This window comes from Schistocerca piceifrons, chromosome 2 (genome assembly GCF_021461385.2).
Source record: "Schistocerca piceifrons isolate TAMUIC-IGC-003096 chromosome 2, iqSchPice1.1, whole genome shotgun sequence".
Taxonomy (NCBI): Eukaryota; Metazoa; Arthropoda; class Insecta; order Orthoptera; family Acrididae; genus Schistocerca; species Schistocerca piceifrons.
Window position 1 is genome coordinate 507,046,760 of NC_060139.1, and position 22,228 is coordinate 507,068,987.

At 43.9% G+C, this 22,228-nt stretch overlaps 1 protein-coding gene and 1 non-coding gene across 3 annotated transcripts in view; both read left to right on the forward strand.

The window, feature by feature from the left end:
• The window catches only part of LOC124774989 (neuromodulin), a 732,616-nt gene extending 711,676 nt beyond the window's left edge, over positions 1-20,940 (forward strand). For both annotated transcript variants that reach the window (XM_047249737.1, XM_047249736.1), the window contains exon 4: positions 18,921-20,940. In XM_047249737.1, coding sequence (XP_047105693.1) covers positions 18,921-19,076 — 156 coding nt within the window. In that variant the 3' untranslated portion in view covers positions 19,077-20,940. The remainder of the gene's footprint in view (positions 1-18,920) is intronic.
• Positions 3,812-3,886, forward strand: Trnat-ugu. The gene has a single exon. It is a non-coding gene; the product is annotated as a tRNA-Thr (tRNA).
• Positions 20,941-22,228: the final 1,288 nt, after the last annotated feature.

Below are 22,228 nucleotides of genomic sequence, written 5' to 3' on the forward strand. Positions count from 1 at the left end.
AACTATGATTCCTCCTCTCTGTTACAATGATTGCGCAATACTGGTGGCGGTATATAAAGGCAGATGCACTTGCCGTTGGAATTGAAATGTTCTGTTATTTTCTTCATGGCGACGATCATCAGATTTTATAATACTTTCAGGCCACAGAACATTGTATTAAATCCATTCATCCACCCGAGGCTTTGGCGTAATAAATCCAAGCACTAAAAGCCTCACTCGGCACCTTCACAATGTACCTTCCAATCACTAGCTGCCAACTGTCCGGTAGCTAGCCTCCGACTGACTCTCAAGTCCACCTTTTCACTCGCACCAACCGCAATTTGCGAGCGCTAAATAACTTCCGTTTTAGAGGGGAATCACTCCATCTTTTACCATAACATGAACCAAGAGCATCAGCAGTTACAAAGTAGCAAGTAAACATTTATAAGCAAACATTGCATGTACCCATATTAACAAATCAATACAAAATTATTTAACCAAAATCATTCATTTCTAAATACAACCAAAGCAATTAACCAGTAAAGATAAAACATAGTACAACATATCAAAGAGCACATATTAAAGAAAATACACTTCATGCAAAGCATAATTAATCAGAAGAAAACAAAAACATAATATCTTACTATGGTGTTACGAACACACTGATGGTTTTTACACATTAAGGTACTACGTATAAAAATATCTCACTTATATCCATTACATCCAGTACAAGTGGCGTGAACAATGTCAGATTTTACGTTATTACTGTGAAGGACACAGGGACGCCGTGTACTTGTGAGACAGCGTTGTCAGCACCTTACAGAGTTTGAAAGAAACCTTATTATGGGTCTCCATTTGGGCAGCTGGTCCAATCGTCAGTATCTAGATCTGTGGGGCATCGGATGTCACAGTAGCTTGATCTTGAACTGCATGGGAACGTGAGGACAGACATATTTGTCGTCAAGATGTCGGTCGACCACATCTGACAACCACAAGAGAGGACCACCAATTATGCGCAGTACACATCGTAACCCCATCTGCGCCTGCCATTCGAAAACAAGTAATGGACACGCTGAAACATTCTGCCTTATACTGCACCATTCGCTGGAGACTAGCAACAGCTGGGCTAAGCAATTACCGTCCCACGTGTAGGCAGCCGTGAACACAGCATAAACGACTGTGTTTAGAGTGGTACCGTTGCTATAAAGCATAGTCAGCAGACGAATGGAGCTGCATTCTCTTCAGTAATGAATCGTGGTTCTGCATTACACTGGTTGACTGTCGTTGGTGGGTATGGCGGCTACCTGACGAGAGGTTCAATTCTTCCAACGTTTTGGAAAGGCACACCAGTGTTACCCGATGTCTCCCCACATTATGACTCCAGGAGTCCCATCACGGCTGGCAGTGACATCTCCATTCTGAATAACACAGGCACTGCTAATTAGTATTTATTCACCTATAACATGCATGTCCGAAGGAACATTGCATCGTACTTTTTCAGAAAACAGGGACTGCTATTTCGTATTTTTCGCCAATAGCAGGTCCTCAGCTCTCAGAAATAAGTCCTTCCTTTGCAACTGACGAGTGCAGTTTGTGACACGTGAACGACGACGTGGGGAAGTTTAGGCGTGGCCGGGATTCGTGTGCAGATAGCTGAAGCGGTTAAGGCGACCGCTCGCGTAAAGCGGGAAATCCGTGGTCGTGTCCTCGTCCGCCACAAATTTTCGTTATCCTCTTTCCAATATACAACCGATGGTGGTTCATAGTCGCAATTGCTAATACATTTCCTACATTTCTTGGCTGCTGTAGTCGCTACATTTCCTGTTCTTTTCAATATGTATGTATGTCCGACGGACCACTGTATCGTATTTCTTAATAACGCAGGAGTGCTATTTTGTATCCAAATGGCTAAAATGGTTCAAATGGCTCTGAGCACTATGGGACTCAACTGCTGAGGCCATTAGTCCCCTAGAACTTAGAACTAGTTAAACCTAACTAACCTAAGGACATCACAAACATCCATGCCCGAGGCAGGATTCGAACCTGCGACCGTAGCGGTCTTGCGGTTCCAGACTGCAGCGCCTTTAACCGCACGGCCACTTCGGCCGGCTTTGTATCCAAAAACAGTCATTAATATACTACTGGCCATTAAAATTGCTACACTGAGAAGAAATGCAGGTGATAAACGGGTATTCATTGGACAAATATATTATACTAGAACTGACATGTGAATACATTTTCACCCAATTTGGGTGCATAGATCCTGAGAAATCAGTACCCAGAACAACCACCTGTGGCCGTAATAACGGCCTTGATAGGCCTGGGCATTGATTCAAGCAGAGCTTGGATGGCGTGTACAGGTACAGCTGCCCATGCAGCTTCAACACGATACCACAGTTCATCAAGAGTAGTGACTGGCGTATTGTGACGAGCCAGTTGCTCGGCCACCATTGCCCAGACGTTTTCAGTTGGTGAAAGATCTGGAGAATGTGCTGACCAGGTGAGCAGTCGAACATTTTCTGTATCCAGAAAGGTCCGTACAGGACCTGCAACATGCGGTCGTGCATTATCCTGCTGAAATGTAGGGTTTCGTAGGGATCGAATGAAGGGTAGAGCCGCGGGTCGTAACACATCTGAAACGGAACGGCCACTGTTCAAAGTGCCGTCGATGAGAACAAGAGGTGACCGAGACGTGTAACCAATGGCACCCTATACTATCACGCCGGGTGATACGCCAGTATGGCGATGACGAATACACCCTTCCGATGTGCGTTCACCGAGATGTCGCCAGACATCATGATGCTGTAAACAGAACCTGGATTCATCAGAAAAAATGACGTTTTGCCATTCGTGCACCCAGGTTCGTCGTTGAGTACACCATCGAAGGAGCTCCTGTCTGTGATGCAGCGTCAAGCGTAACCGCAGCCATGGTCTCCGAGCTAATAGTCCATGCTGCTGAAAACGTCGTCGAACTGTTCGTGCAGATGGTTGTTGTCTTGCAAACGTCCCCATCTGTTGACTCAGGGATCGAGACGTGGCTGCACACCCATCCGTTGCAGCCATGCCGATGAGTGTCATCTCGACTGCTAGTGATACGAGGCAGTTGGGATCCAGCACGGAGTTCCGTGTTGCCCCCCTGAACCCACCGATTATATTCTGCTAACAGTCATTGGATCTCGATCAACGCGAGCAGCAATGTCGCGATACGATAAACTGCAATCGCGATAGGCTACAATCCGACCTTTATCAAAGTCGGAAACGTGATGGTACGCATTTCTCCTCCTTACGCGAGGCATCACAACAACGTTTCACCAGGCAACGTCGGTCAACTGCTGTTTGTATATGAGAATTCGGTTGGAAACTTTCCTCATGTCAGCACGTTGTAGGTGTCGCCAGCGGCGCCAACCTTGTGCGAACGCTCTGAAAAGCTAATCATTTACATATCACATCATCTCTTCCTGTCGGTTAAATTTCGCATCTGTAGCACGCTATCTTCGTGGTGTAGCAATTTTAATGGCCAGCAGTGTTTATCAATCATTACAGCAAACTTTCTTCAACTGCGTATTCCGTTTGTGGTTCGTCGTTAGAATGCCAAATATTTCCATAAAGTTTGCTTGAGGGAAGAACAGATACCATCTTAGTATATATAGTTAAGGCTCACCGGCCACTTGACCATCTTCTTCTTCTGTGCGAATGCACAAACAGTGCCCGAACTCTTACGGGGTATAATGGGTGGGGGCACTACGAATGTTGTGCGGGACAATACTTTGAGAATGTGGGTTTCGCGGGAGGCGTGCCCGAGATAAGTCCCTGCACTCGCGCTATCCTCTGTGTCCTCGGTGGCTCAGATGGATAGAGCGTCTGCCATGTAAGCAGGAGATCCCGGGTTCGTGTCCCGGTCGGGACACACATTTTCATCTGTCCCCGTTGACGTATGGCAACGCCTGTAAGCAGCTAAGGGTGTTCATGTCATTGTAATTTCATTCTAAGGAGCTGCATGCTCACCGATGGTATCTGTTCTGTTCTGTCCGAAAGAACAGATACCATCTTAGTATATATAAAGCTAAAGGACTTCAGCAACTTCCACATGATATGTCACTGCCAAATAACGTAGCTCGTTGAAACTAAGCCCATGCGTAGAAAGAACTGCTACGGTATAGCACAGAAGGTAACTGAAAGACATACACAATCAGTCGAACAGAGATGACACTTTTACTCAAAGACAATAACTACACTGAAGTTACTGTGATTTATGATGGTCTTTGGACATTCAAAAAGGCGGGACACAGTTCTTACTAGTTGGTGTGAGGACTACGAACGGCAGTGCATGCTCTGCATCGTGCCCACATGCTGCACACAAGGCTGGTAACCGGTTCTTGAGGTAGGCCGTTCCATTCCTCCACCAGCATCCTTGAAGCTGCTGTGTCATCGTTGGTGCATTTGAACGAGCTGCAGTACTTCTTCCCAATGCATTCCACACGTGGTCGATGCGATTTACGAGGGTGAGTCAAATGAAAACCTTAAATATCTTTTAATTATTATTTATTGTGCAGAAGTGGTACAAAGCTGTATCACTTTTCAACATAATCTCCCCCACGCTCAATGCAAGTCCTCCAGCGCTTACAAAGTGCATAAATTCTTCATCATCATTTAAGACTGATTATGCCTTTCAGCGTTCAGTCTGGAGCATTTTTTTTTTTTTTTTTTTTTTTTTTTTGGTCATCAGTCAACTGACTGGTTTGATGCGGCCCGCCACGAATTCCTTTCCTGTGCTAACCTCTTCATCTCAGAGTAGCACTTGCAACCTACGTCCTTAATTATTTGCTTGACGTATTCCAATCTCTGTCTTCCTCTACAGTTTTTGCCCTCTACAGCTCCCTCTAGTACCATGGAAGTCATTCCCTCATGTCTTAGCAGATGTCCTATCATCCTGTCCCTTCTCCTTATCAGTGTTTTCCACATATTCCTTTCCTCTCCGATTCTGCGTAGAACCTCCTCATTCCTTACCTTATCAGTCCACCTAATTTTCAACATTCGTCTATAGGACCACATCTCAAATGCTTCGATTCTCTTCTGTTCCGGTTTTCCCACAGTCCATGTTTCACTACCATACAATGCTGTACTCCAGACGTACATCCTCAGAAATTTCTTCCTCAAATTAAGGCCGGTATTTGATATTAGTAGACTTCTCTTGGCTAGAAATGCCTTTTTCGCCATAGCGAGTCGGCTTTTGGTGTCCTCCTTGCTCCGTCCGTCACTGGTTATTTTACTGCCTAGGTAGCAGAATTCCTTAACTTCATTGACTTCGTGACCATCAATCCTGATGTTAAGTTTCTCGCTGTTCTCAGTTCTACTACTTCTCATTACCTTCGTCTTTCTCCGATTTACTCCCAAACCATACTGTGTACTCATTAGACTGTTCATTCCGTTCAGCAGATCATTTAATTCTTCTTCACTTTCACTCAGGATAGCAATGTCATCAGCGAATCGTATCATTGATATCCTTTCACCTTGTCTTTTAATTCCACTCCTGAACCTTTCTTTTATTTCCATCATTGCTTCCTCGATGTACAGATTGAAGAGTAGGGGTGAAACGCTACAGCCTTGTCTTAGACCCTTCTTAATACGAGCACTTCGTTCTTGATCGTCCACTCTTATTATTCCCTCTTGGTTGTTGTACATATTGTATATGACCCGTCTCTCCCTATAGCTTACCCCTACTTTTTTCAGAATCTCGAACAGCTTGCACCATTTTATATTGTCGAACGCTTTTTCCAGGTCGACAGATCCTATGAAAGTGTCTTGATTTTTCTTTAGCCTTGCTTCCATTATTAGCCGTAACGTCAGAATTGCCTCTCTCGTCCCTTTACTTTTCCTAAAGCCAAACTGATCGTCACCTAGCGCATTCTCAATTTTCTTTTCCATTCTTCTGTATATTATTCTTGTAAGCAGCTTCGATGCATGAGCTGTTAAGCTCATTGTGCGATAATTCTCGCACTTGTCAGCTCTTGCCGTCTTCGGTATTGTGTGGATGATGCTTTTCCGAAAGTCAGATGGTATATCGCCAGACTCACACAGGGTGTTTCAAAAATGACCGGTATATTTGAAACGGCAATAAAAACAAACGAGCAGCGATAGAAATACACCGTTTGTTGCAATATGCTTGGGACAACAGTACATTTTCAGGCAGACAACCTTTCGAAATTACTGTAGTTACAATTTTCAACAACAGATGGCGCTGCGGTCTGGGAAACTCTATAGTACGATATTTTCCACATATCCACCATGCGTAGCAATAATATGGCGTAGTCTCTGAATGAAATTACCCGAAACCTTTGACAACGTGTCTGGCGGAATGGCTTCACATGCAGATGAGATGTACTGCTTCAGCTGTTCAGTTGTTTCTGGATTCTGGCGGTACACCTGGTCTTTCAAGTGTCCCCACAGAAAGAAGTCACAGGGGTTCATGTCTGGCGAATAGGGAGGCCAATCCACGCCGCCTCCTGTATGTTTCGGATAGCCCAAAGCAATCACACGATCATCGAAATATTCATTCAGGAAATTAAAGACGTCGGCCGTGCGATGTGGCCGGGCACCATCTTGCATAAACCACGAGGTGTTCGCAGTGTCGTCTAAGGCAGTTTGTACCGCCACAAATTCACGAAGAATGTCCAGATAGCGTGATGCAGTAATCGTTTCGGATCTGAAAAATGGGCGAATGATTCCTTTGGAAGAAATGGCGGCCCAGACCAGTACTTTTTGAGGATGCAGGGACGATGGGACTGCCAGTTCTGTTTATTGACGAAGCCGTCCAGGTAAAAATAAGCTTCGTCAGTAAACCAAATGCTGCCCACATGCATACCGCCGTCATCAATCCTGTGCACTATATCGTTAGAGAATGTCTCTCGTGCAGCAATGGTAGCGGCGCTGAGGGGTTGCCGCGTTTGAATTTTGTATGGATAGAGGTGTAAACTCTGGCGCATGAGACGATACGTGGACGTTGGCGTCATTTGGACCGCAGCTGCAACACGGCGAACGGAAACCCGAGGCCGCTGTTGGATCACCTGCTGCAGTAGCTGCGCGTTGCCCTCTGTGGTTGCCGTACGCGGTCGCCCTACCTTTCCAGCACGTTCATCCGTTACGTTCCCAGTCCGTTGAAATTTTTCAAACAGATCCTTTATTGTATCGCTTTTCGGTCCTTTGGTTACATTAAACCTCCGTTGAAAACTTCATCTTGTTGCAACAACACTGTGTTCTAGGCGGTGGAATTCCAACACCAGAAAAATCCTCTGTTCTAAGGAATAAACCATGTTGTCTACAGCACACTTGCACGTTGTGAACAGCACACGCTTACAGCAGAAAGACGACGTACAGAATGGCGCACCCACAGACTGCGTTGTCTTCTATGTCTTTCACATCACTTTCAGCGCCATCTGTTGTTGAAAATTGTAATTACTGTAATTTCGAAAGTTTGTCCCCCTGAAAATGTACTGTTGTCCCAAGCATATTGCAACAAACGGTGTATTTCTATCGCTGCTCGTTTAGTTTTTATTGCCGTTTCAAATATACCGGTCATTTTTGAAACACCCTGTATATTCTACACACCAACGTGAATAGTCGTTTTGTTGCCACTTCCCCCAATGATTTCAGAAATTCTGATGGAATGTTATCCATCCCTTCTGCCTTATTTGACCGTAAGTCCTCCAAAGCTCTTTTAAATTCTAATACTGGATCCCCTATCTCTTCTAAATCGACTTCTGTTTCTTCTTCTATCACATCAGACAAATCTTCACCCTCATAGAGGCTTTCAATGTATTCTTTCCACCTATCCGCTCTCTCCTCTGCATTTAACAGTGGAATTCCTGTTGCACTCTTAATGTTACCACCGTTGCTTTTAATGTCACCAAAGGTTGTTTTGACTTTCCTGTGTGCTGAGTCTGTCCTTCCGACAATCATATCTTTTTCGATGTCTTCACATTTTTCCTGCAGCCATTTCGTCTTAGCTTCCCTGCACTTCCTATTTATTTCATTCCTCAGCGACTTGTATTTCTGTATTCCTGATTTTCACGGAACATGTTTGTACTTCCTCCTTTCATCAATCAACTGAAGTATTTCTTCTGTTTTCCATGGCTTCTTCGCAGCTACCTTCTTTGTACCTATGTTTTCCTTCCCAACTTCTGTGATGGCCCTTTTTAGAGATGTCCATTCCTCTTCAACTGTACTGCCTACTGCGCTATTCCTTATTGCTGTATCTATAGCGTTAGAGAACTTCAAACGTATCTCGTCATTCCTTACTACTTCCGTATCCCACTTCTTTGCGTATTGATTCTTCCTGACTAATGTCTTGAACTTCAGCCTACTCTTCATCACTACTATATTGTGATCTGAGTCTATATCTGCTCTTGGGTACGCCTTACAATCCAGTATCTGATTTCGGAATCTCTGTCTGACCATGGTATAATCTAATCGAAATCTTCCCGTATCTCCCGGCCTTTTCCAAGTATACCTCCTCCTCTTGTGATTCTTGAACAGGGTATTCGCTATTACTAGCTGAAACTTGTTACAGAACTCAATTAGTCTTTCTCCTCTTTCATTCCTTGTCCCAAGCCCATATTCTCCTGTAACCTTTTCCCTACTCCTTCCCCTACAACTGCATTCCAGTCGCCCATGACTATTAGATTTTCGTCCCCCTTTACATACTGCATTACCCTTTCAATATCCTCATACACTTTCTCTATCTGTTCATCTTCAGCTTGCGACGTCGGCATGTATACCTGAACTATCGTTGTCGGTGTTGGTCTGCTGTCGATTCTGATTAGAACAACCCAGTCACTGAACTGTTCACAGTAACACACCCTCTGCCCTACCTTCCTATTCATAACGAATCCTACATCTGTTACACCATTTTCTGCTGCTGTTGACATTACCCGATACTCATCTGACCAGAAATCCTTGTCTACCTTCCACTTCACTTCACTGACCCCTACTATATCTAGATTGAGCCTTTGCATTTCCCTTTTCAGATTTTCTAGTTTCCCTACCACGTTCAAGCTTCTGACATTCCACGCCCCGACTAGTAGAACGTTATCCTTTCGTTGATTATTCAATCTCTTTCTCATGGTAACCTCCCCCTTGGCAGTCCCTCCCGGAGATCCGAATGGGGGACTATTCCGGAATCTTTTGCCAATGGAGAGATCATCATGACACTTCTTCAAATACAGGCCACATGTCCTGTGGATACACGTTACGTGTCTGTAATGCAGTGGTTTCCATTGCCTTCTGCATCCTCATGTCGTTGATCATTGCTGATTCTTCCGCCTTTAGGGGCAATTTCCCACCCCTAGGACAAGAGAGTGCCCTGAACCTCTATCCGCTCCTCCGCCCTCTTTGACAAGGCCGTTGGCAGAATGAGGCTGACTTCTTATGCCGGGAGTCTTCGGCCGCCAATGCTGATTATTTATCAAAATTTAGGCAGTGGCGGGGATCGAACCCGGGACCGAAGACGCTACCCCTAGTCCCCCTTATAAAATTCCTCCATGATCCTCTATTCAGTGCTAACATTGGTGCCTCTTCTGATGTTAAGCCTATTACTTCAAAATCGTACTTAACCGAATCCAGGTAGCTTCTCCTTTGTCTACCCTGACTCCTCCTACACTCTAGTGCTGAGCCCGTGAGTCTCTTGGGTAACCTTGCTTCTCCCATGCGTGTAACATGACCCCACCATCTAAGCCTGTTCGCCACGACTGCTACATCTATAGAGTTCATTCCCAGTTTTTCTTTGACTTCCTCATTGTGCACTCCCTCCTGCCATTGTTCCCATCTACTAGTACTTGCAATCCTCCTAGCTACTTTCATATCCATAGCCTCAACCTTATTGATAAGGTAACCTGAATCCACCCAGCTTTTGCTCCCATACAACAAAGTTGGTCGAAAGATTGAACGGTGCACAGATAACTTAGTCTTGGTACTGACTTCCTTCTTGCAGAAGAGAGTAGATCGTAGCTGAGCGCTCACTGCATTAGCTTTACTACACCTCGCTTCCAGTTCTTTCACTGTGTTGCCATCCTGTGAGAATATGCATCCTAAGTACTTGAAACCGTCCACCTGTTCTAACTTTGTTCCTCCTATTTGGCACTCAATCCGTTTATATCTCTTTCCCACTGACATTACTTTTGTTTTGGAGATGCTAATCTTCATACCATAGTCCTTACATTTCTGATCTAGCTCTGAAATATTACTTTGCAAACTTTCAATAGAATCTGCCATCACAACTAAGTCATCCGCATATGCGAGACTGCTTTCCTTTTTTCCTTTAGAAAAAAATTCTTTTGGTAGTCCGCGCAACCACTCATGCACCGCGCAGCGTACCTCTTCCTCCCATTGCGTCTTTGAGTGGTCCAAACATACGGAAATCACTTCGTGATGAGGAATGGCGCCATTCCTTGCTCGCTCTCTTCGTTTCCGGTTGGTGGAAGTGAACCCAGGTTTCGTTCCCAGTAACGATTCTTGCTAGGAAGCCATCACCTTCTCGTTCAAAGCACCGAAGAAGTTCTTCACAAGCATCAACACGTCGTTCTCTCATTTCAGGAGTCAGCTGCAGTGGCACCCATCTTGCAGGCAATTTGTGAAACTGGAGCATATCATGCACAATGTGGTGTGCTGACCCATGACTAATCTGTAAACATGCTCCAATGTGATTCGGTGTCACTCGGCGATTTCCCTTCACTATTGCTTCAACTGCTGCAATGTTCTGTGGGGTCACAACTCGTTGTGCCTGACCTGGACGAGGAGCATCTTCCACTGAAGTCACACCATTTGCGAACTTCCTACTCCATTCGTAGACTTGCTGCTGTGACAAACATGCATCACCATACTGAACCTTCATTCGTCGGTGAATTTCAATAGGTTTCACATCTTCACTACGCAAAAACTGAATAACAGAACGCTGTTCTTCTCTGGTGCAAGTCGTAAGTGGGGCGGCCATCTTTATACTGATACTGCGACGGTGTGTGTGCATCTGCACTATGCTGCCACCTACAGGCCGTTCTGCACGCTGTTTGTAGCACGCTTACCAACTTACAGGATAACGGCGCGAAATTTCGATTTGTTAATACAAATTTAAGGTTTTCATTTGACTCACCCTCGTAAGTAGACGGAACTGGCAGGCCAGTCCATTTGGCGAATATTCTCTCGTTCCAAGACCTCCTGTACCTCTGTAGTTCGATGCGGTCATGCATTTTCATTCATAAAAATGAAGTCAGAGTCACACATGTGGAAGGAGTACATCATCACAATAATCATCACAATAACGTTGACCAGTGACCGTACCGTGTTCAAAGATTTTGAGGTCAGCACGTACGTGCATGTTTATGCCTCTCAAACCATAACATCTAGACCTCCAAAAGGAAAATGTTCAACGATATTTCCGGATGCATTACGTATTCCCACTTCTCGCCATACTAGGATACGTCCAGCATTATCGACCACGATCATTCTGGAGGTCCACGTGTTGGATGTGGGGAGGCGTAATGTTGTAACGACGTACTGACCTCCAGATCATTGAACATCGCACTCTCACCAGTCAACGTTATTCTCACACTGTACTGCTTCCCCATGCGCGCCTTTTCAGGAATGTTTTTATGGATTTCCAAAATTATCGTGGTCGATACTGCTGGACGCATCCTACTATGGCGAGAGGTGGTAACACGTAATGCATCCGGAAATATTGTTGAACATTTTCCTTTTGGTGGTCTAGGTGTTGCGGTTTGGGAGGCATGAACATGCAAGTACGTACTGACCTCAAAATCTATGAACACGGTACGCTCACCGGACGACGCTATTGTGATGATGTACTCCTTCCCCATGTGCGATTATGACTTCATTTTTATGAATGGAAACGCGTGACCGCCTCGAACTACGTAAGTGGAGTTCTTGCAATGGAGGATATTCGGCGCATGAACTGGCCTGCCCGTCCCTGGACTTGAACCCCATCTATCAAGTGTGAGATCTGTTGGGGAGACGTATTGCAGCACATCTGCATGCAGTAACAACCATCCAGCTGTTGCCAACAACACTGGTGGGGGAATGGAAAGCCCTACATCAACAACTCCTCACCGGCCTTGTGTACTGCCGTCCATGGCGGTCACATACACTGTTAGGAACTGTTGCCGCCTTTTGTGATGTCCAGGTGACAATCATATATCGCGGTAACTTCGTTGTAATTATTATCTTTGAATAAAAGTGTCATTTCTGTTCGCCTCATTGCGTACTTATTTCAGCTAGCTTCTGTACTTTACTGCAGTAGTTCTTTCTATGTATAGTCCAAGTTTGGTTCAAATGGCTCTGAGCACTATGGGACTCAACTGCTGTGGTCATAAGTCCCCTAGAACTTAGAACTACTTAAACCTAACTAACCTAAGGACATCACACACATCCATGCCCGAGGCAGGATTCGAACCTGCGACCGTAGCGGTCGTGCGGTTCCAGACTGAAGCGCCTAGAACCGCTCGGCCACTCCCGCCGGCAGTCCAAGTTTCATCGAACTATATTGCCTTACAGCAGTGTTAGTCAACCTGCTTCCTAACGACCATTAGTGGACGTTCCAGCTTTAATGGTGGATGGAAGGTGGTTGGGAGTTAAAGATATTTTCATTAGGTTTTCATAAAATTTAGACAAAGTAATTGGTAAGTAATTTTTATTACATGTTTTAATATGCTGCAGATCTGCTTTATAAGTTTTATAAAGGAAAGCTACTTCCTTGTTTTCTAAATCAGCATTACTGTGGAGCTGCCGGGTGGTTAGAAAATTTTACTACTAACAGAGAGACAAAGCCGACGGTACGTAAAAAATTGACTACCCCTACTTTACAGTGACACATCATACGTACCTTACTTTCGTCCTTAAGTTCGCGCTCCACTGTATACGCTCATCTTGCAGAATTCAGTGCAATTAGTTGGCAGTCTCAGTGCTAACGGAAATACTGATAATGATGAGAGTACACTACACCTTTATTTCACATTAATTATGAAGTAGTCTAACTTGTGGAAACTTTGTTGCTTTTATAGTTCTTAAAACAACTGCGTAACAAAGGTACTTCCACTTTTTTTTTTGACACGTGCTTTCCAGATGATGTTTTACCTGTATTGCAGTTTCTTGTAAGTTATGATGAAGCGACGTGTTAATAACACAACAGTAATAATTTTTTATCATCATTCTTCTAAGTGGTTTAATGCGGCCAGCCATAAATTCCTCACCTGTCAACCACATCATCTCAGAGTAGCACTTGCACCCCACGTCTTCTATTATTTGCTGGATCTACTCAAATCTCTGTCTTCCCCTACAGTTTATAACCTTCTACAGCTCCCTCTGGTACCATGGAAGTTACTCCTTGAAATCTTAACGTGTATTCTACTTGGCTGTCTCTTCTTCTTGTAAGTGTTTTCGAGATGTTCCTCTCCTCGCCAATTCGGCTGAGAACCTGCTCATTGCTTTTCTTATCAGTCCACCTGATGTTCAACATTCCTGTACACCGTCACATCTCGAACGCTTCTCTTCATTTTGTGTTTTCCATAGTTCATGGTTCGCCTCCATACAACGCTGCGCTCCAAACGTACATTCCCAGAAATTTCTTCCTCAAATTAAGTCCTGTATTTCATACAGCAGACTTCTCTTGGTCACAAATGCCCTCTTTGCTTGTGCTAGTCTGCTTTTCATGTCCTCCTTTCTTCGTTCATCGCATGTAATTTTCCTTCCAAGGTACCGGGGTTCCTTCACTTTGTGGCCCCTTTTTTTGTGTTATGTTTTTTACTAATGTAAACGTAGGCTTCCGCGGCCGTTGTCACACTAAATAAAATTCTTCTGGGTTTGGGCCGCATTGTCAACTACAAAATTCCGACGTTTCGGCGACTGTTGCCAAGGCGCCTTCCTCAGTTGCAATTAGCAATACACCCTGAGGAAGGCGCCTTGACAACAGTCGCCAAAACGCCGGAATTTTATAACTGACAATGCGGCCTCAAACCCAGAAGAATTTTATTGAGTGTTTATTACTAATCTTATTTCTGGTACTTCTCATGAATTTCGTCTTTCTTAGGTTTATTCTTTAGTGTGTACTCTTAATCTGATTATTCCATTCAATAGATCTTGCAACACTTCCTTAATTTTGCTGAGCATTGCAGTGTCATCAGCAAATCTTATCATTGGTATCATATGACCATGTATTTTAACCCTACTATTGAACCTTCCTTTTATTTACGTCATTGCTTTTTCGATGTATATATTGAACAGTAGGGGCGAAAGATTCCATCCCCACCTTGCACCCTTTTGTATCAGAGTAATTCGTTCTTGGCCTTCCATTTTTATTTTTTCCTCTTGGTTCTTGTACTGCTCTATACTAGCGGAACTGGATATACGTCTTAATCTCCTTCGCCGGCCGTTGTGGCCGTGCGGTTCTAGGCGCTTCAGTCTGGAACCGCGGGACCGCTACGGTCGCAGGTTCGAATCCTGCCTTGGGCATGGATGTGCGTGATGTCCTTAGGTTAGTTAGGTTTAAGTAGTTCTAAGTTCTAGGGGACTGATGACCACAGATGTTAAGTCCCATAGTGCTCAGAGCCATTTGAACCTAATCTCCTTCTGTCCTCTCTCTCTGTCCATAACTTCCTCCCCCCGTCTTTCCATTTCCTCCTCCCCTTCCCTCTGGCAGTCTCCTCCTTCCCCTCTCTATGTCCATTTCCTCTCCTCCCCCCCCCCCCCCTCCCACTGTCCAACTCTTCTTCCACATTCTCTCTGACCTCAAACCTTGTTTAGTTATCTGCAAATGCAACCTCGACCTGGAAGTGAATTCGCTTAAAATGAATGGGAACATGGTTAACATCATTGTTATGCCGTATATGAGAAAGGCCTCTACAGCCGCTAGATCTGTGGGAATAGTGCTGCAATGACAGTATTTTGCGTAGTTTTAATCTGCGAACGTTTAGGATTACAAAGCTTCGGACTATTCATATTCCGTAATAGTATTATAGACATTAACCAATAAACCAAAGAAACTACTTTTATGTTTTGCATTAAAACCAGTTGTGAAGGAAAAAAACAAAACGGCACATTATTGTGTATACAATGATTATTTAAAATTCTATATAAGGAGAATGAATATGTTTGAGAGAAACTATTTGTCTAATAGTTTAAATGTCCTACTATCGCAATTAAAACTGACTGCGATAATGTTAATGAAACTGTACGCCGGTCGTTGTGGCCAAGCGGTTCTAGGCGCTACAGTCTGGAACCGCGCGACCGCTACGGTCGCAGGTTCGAATCCTGCCTCGGGCATGGATGTGTGTGATGTCCTTAGGTTAGTTAGGTTTAAGTAGTTCTAAATTCTAGGGGACTGATGACCTCAGAAGTTAAGTCCCATAGTGCTCAGAGCCATTTGAACCATTTGAAACTGTACGTTTTCACAGCACAGTATTTTCTTTTTCCCAGTTAGGTTTAACACAGAAACTGAAAATTGTCGTTAAAAACATATGTAACTTATTTTAGTATGAATATTTACTCGAGCATCGTATACGAATTCTTAGTAAATCAGTCAAGCACTTTTTTAGACTTCTGCTAACAACGTTTCCATCTTTTATATTACATACGTTTATGTATTATATATATGAAAAATGTATATAAGCAATGTCTGCCAAAATGTCTATTAGAGGATTGTGTAAATATCTGAAGAAAATCAGTCAAGAACCTTTCCAAACTCTTGTTAACAAAGTTAAACAACGATCAGTCTCTTTATATGGTGGTAAAGATTATGCGTCTTTTCTCATAGCTTACACATATTCGCTTGCGAATTTCGAACGTCCTACACCCGTTTATATTGTCGAATGGTTTTTCTAGGTCGAGTCCCTACGTCAGAACTGCCTCTCTGGTGTCTTTCCTTAAGACGAACTGATCTAGCACACTGGACTCGGATTCGGGAGGACGACGGTTCAATCCCGTCTTCAGCCATCCTGATTTAGGTTTTCCGTGATTTCCCTAAATCGTTTCAGGCAAATGCCGGGATGGTTCCTTTGAAAGGGCACGGCCGATTTCCTTCCCAATCCTTCCCTAACCCGAGCTTGCGCTCCGTCTCTAATGACCTCGTTGTCGACGGGACGTTAAACACTAACCACCACCACCGAACTGATCGTCATTTACCAAAGTCTCAATTTTCTTTTCCACACTATTCTTGTCAGCGACTAGGATGCATGAAATACACTACTGGCCATTAAAATTTCTACACGACGAAAATGACGTGCTACAGACGCGAAATTTAACCGACAGGAACAAGATGCTGTGATATGCAAATGATTAGCTTTTCAGAGCATGCACACAAGGTTGGCGCCTACAACGTGCTGACATGAGGAAAGTTTCCAACCGAATTCTCATACACAAACAGCAGTTGACCGGCATTGCCTGGTGAAACGTTGTTGTGATGCCTCGCGTAAGAAGGAGAAATGAGTACCACCACGTTTCCGACTTTGATAAAGGTCGGATTGTAGCCTATCGCGATTGCAGTTTATCGTATCGCGACATTGCTGCTCGCGTTGGTCGAGATCCAATGACTGTTAGCAGAATATGGAATCGGTGGGTTCAGGGGGGCAACACGGAACTCCGTGCTGGATCCCAACTGCCTCGTATCACTAGCAGTCGAGATGACACTCATCTTATCGGCATGGCTGCAACGGATGGGTGTGCAGCCACGTCTCCATCCCGGAGTCAACAGATGGGGACGTTTGCGAGACAACAACCATCTGCACGAACAGTTCGACGACGTTTGCAGCAGTATGGACTATCAACTCGGAGACCATGGCTGCGGTTACCCTTGACGCTGCATCACAGACAGGAGCGCCTTCGATGGTGTACTCAACGACGAACCTGGGTGCACGAATGGCAGAACGTCATTTTTTTTGGATGAATCCAGGTTCTGTTTACAGCATCATGATGGTCGCGTCCGTGTTTGGCGACATTGCGGTGAACGCACATTGGAAGCGGGTATTCACCATCGCCATACTGGCGTATCACTCGGCGTGATGGTATGGGGTGCCATTGGTTACACGTCTCGGTCACCTCTTGTTCTCACTGACGGCACTCTGAACAGTGGACGTTACATTTCAGATGTGTTACGACCCGTGGCTCTACCCCTCCTTCGATCCCTGCGAAACCCTACATTTCAGCAGGATAATGCACGACCGCATGTTGCAGGTCCTGTACGGGCCTTTCTGGATACAGAAAATGTTCGACTGCTGCCCTGGCCAGCACTTTCTCCTGATCTCTCACCAATTGAAAACGTCTGGTCAATGGTGGCCGAGCAACTGGCTCGTTACAATGTGCCAGTCACTACTCTTGATGAACTGTGGTATCGTGTTGAAGCTGCATGGGCAGCTGTACCTGTACACGCCATCCAAGCTCTGTTTGACTCAATGCCCAGGCGTATCAAGGCCGTTATTACGGCCAGAGGTGGTTGTTCTGGGTACTGATTTCACAGGATCTTTGCACCCAAATTGCGTGAAAATGTAATTACATGTCAGTTCTAGTGTAATATATTTGTCTAATGAATACCCGTTTATCATCTGCATTTCTTCTTGGTGTAGCCATTTTAATGACCAGTAGTGTATTAAGCTGATTGTGTGCTAGTTCTCGAACTTACCTGGCCTTGCTGTCTTTGGGATTGTGTGGACGATATTTTCCCGAAAGTGTGATGGTATAGCTCCAGGGCCATAGATTCTAAAAACCTAGTGGAATAGTCCTTTGTTTGACATTCACCCCAAAGGTTTTAAAAAAATTTTTTTTATTATTTTGAGCTTTTCCTCATTACAGAGGCTTATGTCCAACATAATAATTTACTTGGAAATTACAATACAAACAATAAACGTTCTTAAACTATATTCTCAAAATATCCCTCCAGGTGTTTCGATCTTGTGTGTCCTGTTCCTCTGCGCCCATTCTCCTCATTGTGTGCTGTACATTCTGGAGCCAGGTGATCATAGGCCGTCCTCTTCTTCTTCTCCCCTCCGGTTCCCACTCCAGTATCAATTTTGGTATTCTGGTTTCCTCCATTCGTCGTACATGCCCGTACCACTGTAATTTCTTCCTATCCATTACGTCATATATTCTTTCTTTTATTTCCATTCTCCTTATTACTTCGGTGTTCCTTATCTTTTCTTTCCTGGAGATTCTTGCCGATCTTCTCCAAAAGTCCATCTCTTGAGCTTGTAATTTTTTAATGTGCTTCATGTTAATTGTCCTGGTCTCCGTTCCATACAGAACCACACTCTCTAATATGGATTTGTATATTAATTTTTTAGTTCTGCTCATTACATTCCTGCTCCATAAGACTGAGTTAAGCATCCCAATGACCCTCTCCCCGCTACTAATTCTTTTATTGATTTCTGACTCCGATTTTCCCTCGATTTCTAAAATGGATCCCAAATAACAGAAAGTGTTTATCTTTTTGATTTTCTTTCCTTCAATGTATAGCTCATCTGAATCATTATTCAAGTATTCTGTTTTTTGGTAATTAATCTTCAAACCCCAAGTTTTGTATGCTACTGCTAGTTGATTGCACATATAGTTAGCATCCTCCCCATCTTGTGCTACGACTACTTGATCATCAGCAAATAATAAATGATGTAGGTAAACTCCATCTCTTATTTTTAATCCCATACTATTACATTTACGAGACCATGTTCTAAGGCTAATATCTATATAGATTTTAAATAATGATGGTGACATGGGACAGCCCTGTAAAAGGCCTTTGCTTGTTCTAAATTTCTGTGAAAGACACTCACCCCAACGGTTTTAAAAATTCCGTTGGAATATTATCTGTCCCTTCTGCTTCATTTGATTTCAAGTCATCCAGAACTCTTAAATTCTGACTAATACTGGAGGTAGTAACGCAGGTGCCGTTTTGTCGACAGGAGGAGGTGGACATCGACCTGACGGACCCGGAGCTGCACAAGGCGGCCTCCAAGATCCAGGCGTCGTTCCGCGGCCACAAGGCCCGCAAGGAGGGGGACCCCAAGGAGGGCGGCGACGACGGCAAGGCCGGCGACTCCGGCGGCGCCTCGCAGTGAGCGCGCCGCCCCCGCGCCGCCCGCCGCCCCCGCAGCTGCCGCCGCCGCCCCCACCACCGCCGCCGCGCCGGCTGGTGACCGCTTGTTACCTGTTCGCGGTCGCCGCCCGGCGCCGCCGCACCGCCTCCGCTACCTCCAGACTCCCCCACAAGTCCGCACCGAGCGCCCGGAAGCTGGCGAACGAGATGCTGCCAACTCACGTCGAGTCACTCTCAGTCACGAATCTCGAGCCTAAAGCGGGAGCATCGCAGAACCAATCTACACACGCATTCACAGCCGTCAGTAACACTGGCATATGAAGAACGCATACAGAAGCTGGGTCTTTCATAACGACCCACTCAATATGTTATCAACATTGTTTCAATTCCAACTACAGTTTGAATATAGGATCAAATATGCAATACAGGACAATATTTTTTGTGAAAGCTCTCGTTCGTCATTAAAAATATTAGAATACTGCCCAAGTTTGGTAGTGAATAGAAAACAGCAGTGACTAATATCTCTGAATGTCAAGGAATTGAAATGGAGAAGTAGTTTATTTTGTATCAGGCGCCAAATCTTTCCGACGTTTTCCTAAGTGTAAGGTCGGTAGCGGAGACGAGTATTTCGAGGCAGCAGCGGGGCCTCCTCCTTGTGTATTATTTACTAACCCATCCCAATTTCATCTAAAAGTCACTTCTTTTCGTCATGGAGCATGCTCTTCCCTCGATTGGGTGTCCACCCACAGTCGCACCCGTCATTCGAAGTAGCCCCAAAAATAAAACAGCTATCAATAACTCAAATAGTAACGCTCGTTCCTTGTTTCTTTAGTTCTCCACCATTACGGGGCTATGCTAATTGGTGGTCGAGACGCCTGCAACTCCGGCCTCCAATTCGTATTGCCCTCGCAGAAAATACTAGAGTGCCAGTAAAAATACAGAAACCCCAATGTACCTACGTGAACAGGAATACTTCATATACATTTATTTATCTAAACCACAGAACAAACACTATGCACTTGCTCAAGAAGGGAAGAGTGCGTTACACGACACAATCTACTTGTTATTTATATACAATAAACTTAAACTTCATTCATCAATATTAAAGAAAGTAAGACATTTCTCATGTACTGTAACAAATAACATAGATCTATAAATCTCTAATGACTCTGTACTATCGACTACATTTCTTTGTGCTTCTAGAGCATTTCTAAATCTTCTGGTTTGCTCCTTCGGCGCTTATAGAGGCTTGTACAGCAGTTTCTCTTTCTTCAATGGAATAAATGAACGCTATTTACACGAAAAAACAGAAATCAAGAACAAATACGAAAGGAGGCTGTTCAATACTTCTCTATCAGAAAGATGTTCATAAATTCATGGACTCGTTTGGCACCTAAGCAGCAGCAGGTAAAAAGTATAAAGATTTCGAATAGCTATAACAAGTTGGATAATAAATATTTTACTTGACTCGTTCCGTTCGTTCTTATAATGCATTATAGCTTAGGGCTACATAGAAGGCTAATGAGGCAAATGTGCAAAATAAAGAATGAGTTGTAAGAATTTTTGAAAACCGTTGAATAAACAGTGAAGTTAATAAACTTTCGAGATATCCATGATTGCTATTCATAAGATTAATTTCCTAATGTTAATATTGCAGAACTAATAATATTGTTAGTCGAATTTTAATTCTATTGAAAGTTAAAGTAACAAGTGTTGTGTCTTTCATTATGCTTTATCACATCACTGTACGATAGGGGAGAAAAGCAGGAATTAAATCATGCAACAGGCATTATACAAGGTATGAAATATTATGTCTTTGAACAATTTGGAGATTAATATTGTTCTTTGTAATACACAAATAAAGTAAATAAAAATTATTATAAATCTTAATGCATATCATTTCACGTTAAAGCTTTCTGCAGCTGTTCCTCACATTCTGGTTTCTAGCTTTCTAGCGGAAATGCAAATATTTATCTTCTTGACAACCCGATAAAATGTCTAAAATTAATCACTAGGTACTCGCAAGGTTACATTTACGATGGTAAAGTTACAATAAGTTTCACCTCTCTGAAATTTTAGCATTAGGATTTCCTAATGGCTGTCTAAGTCATTTCATTACCTACCCATGGCGACCCTCCCCCTCGGAAGTTCGAGTCCTCCCTCGGACATGGGTTTGTTTATTGTTCTTAGCATAAGTTAAAGTTAGTGTGTAAGTGTAGGGACCGATGACCTCAGCAGTTTGGTCCCTTAGAAATTCTGCAAAAACAGACTTAATTTCTGATGTCATACCGCAATCACTGGTTATACAATGATGGCAAAAATGTTTATTCACATGACCGGTTTCGGTTCGTCTAGGACCATCTTCAGATCTGCAGTTTCAGTTATAGGAGAAACCCGTCCACACACAGCAACCTTCACATGCTGCGTCACTAACGGATTATAGCTAACCTTAGAAATTCACAAACACACACACACACACACTAAGAAGAATCCCGCCAATCTGCGACCTTGTGTTCACTTTGTACTTATTTGTAAGGGTCGTTCCCTAAGGAAAATCGTCACTGTCTTCATTTCCGAAGCCACGATTACTCAAGCTGTACGCCAGATCGATGCATCAGATTTCCGAACTTTGGAAATCATTCTGTCTTCTGAAGAATGATAGCTGATGGAACTCTCAAAATTGAATGTGAACAAACGTTTGGTTTGCCTCCTGTTTCAGCGCGCTTGTTTCGTAGTTCTAAACCAATATTACTCACTGATCACACCCGCCAGCAGTTTCCATCATCCCTCAGTTAAGATCACGTATCAGTAGCTCGCCTTGATGAGCTCCCTCATACCTGCCGAAAAGCAATAATCGTTTAGTTCACGAACCATTGATAGTCAGTGACTTTGCCGCGCATTTAATTACGTCATCTGGTAGCGTGCGCCTGTATCATGAGGGATATGTTTTGTCACAGCTCCATGTGATGCAAAAGAGGGGGAGGAATGGGGGAGCTGCAACAGTAAAGAGGAAAAGAAGGAAGGAGAGAAAGAATGTCTACTGCACTATCGGTTATCGGTGTTAATATGCACAGAACAGAAATCCAATTTTCATTTGTAGTGCAACAGTTGCAGTAAGGATATTAATTCCACTGTAAACTTTCACGGTTTTTTTTTTCAGCGATATCTGCTGGG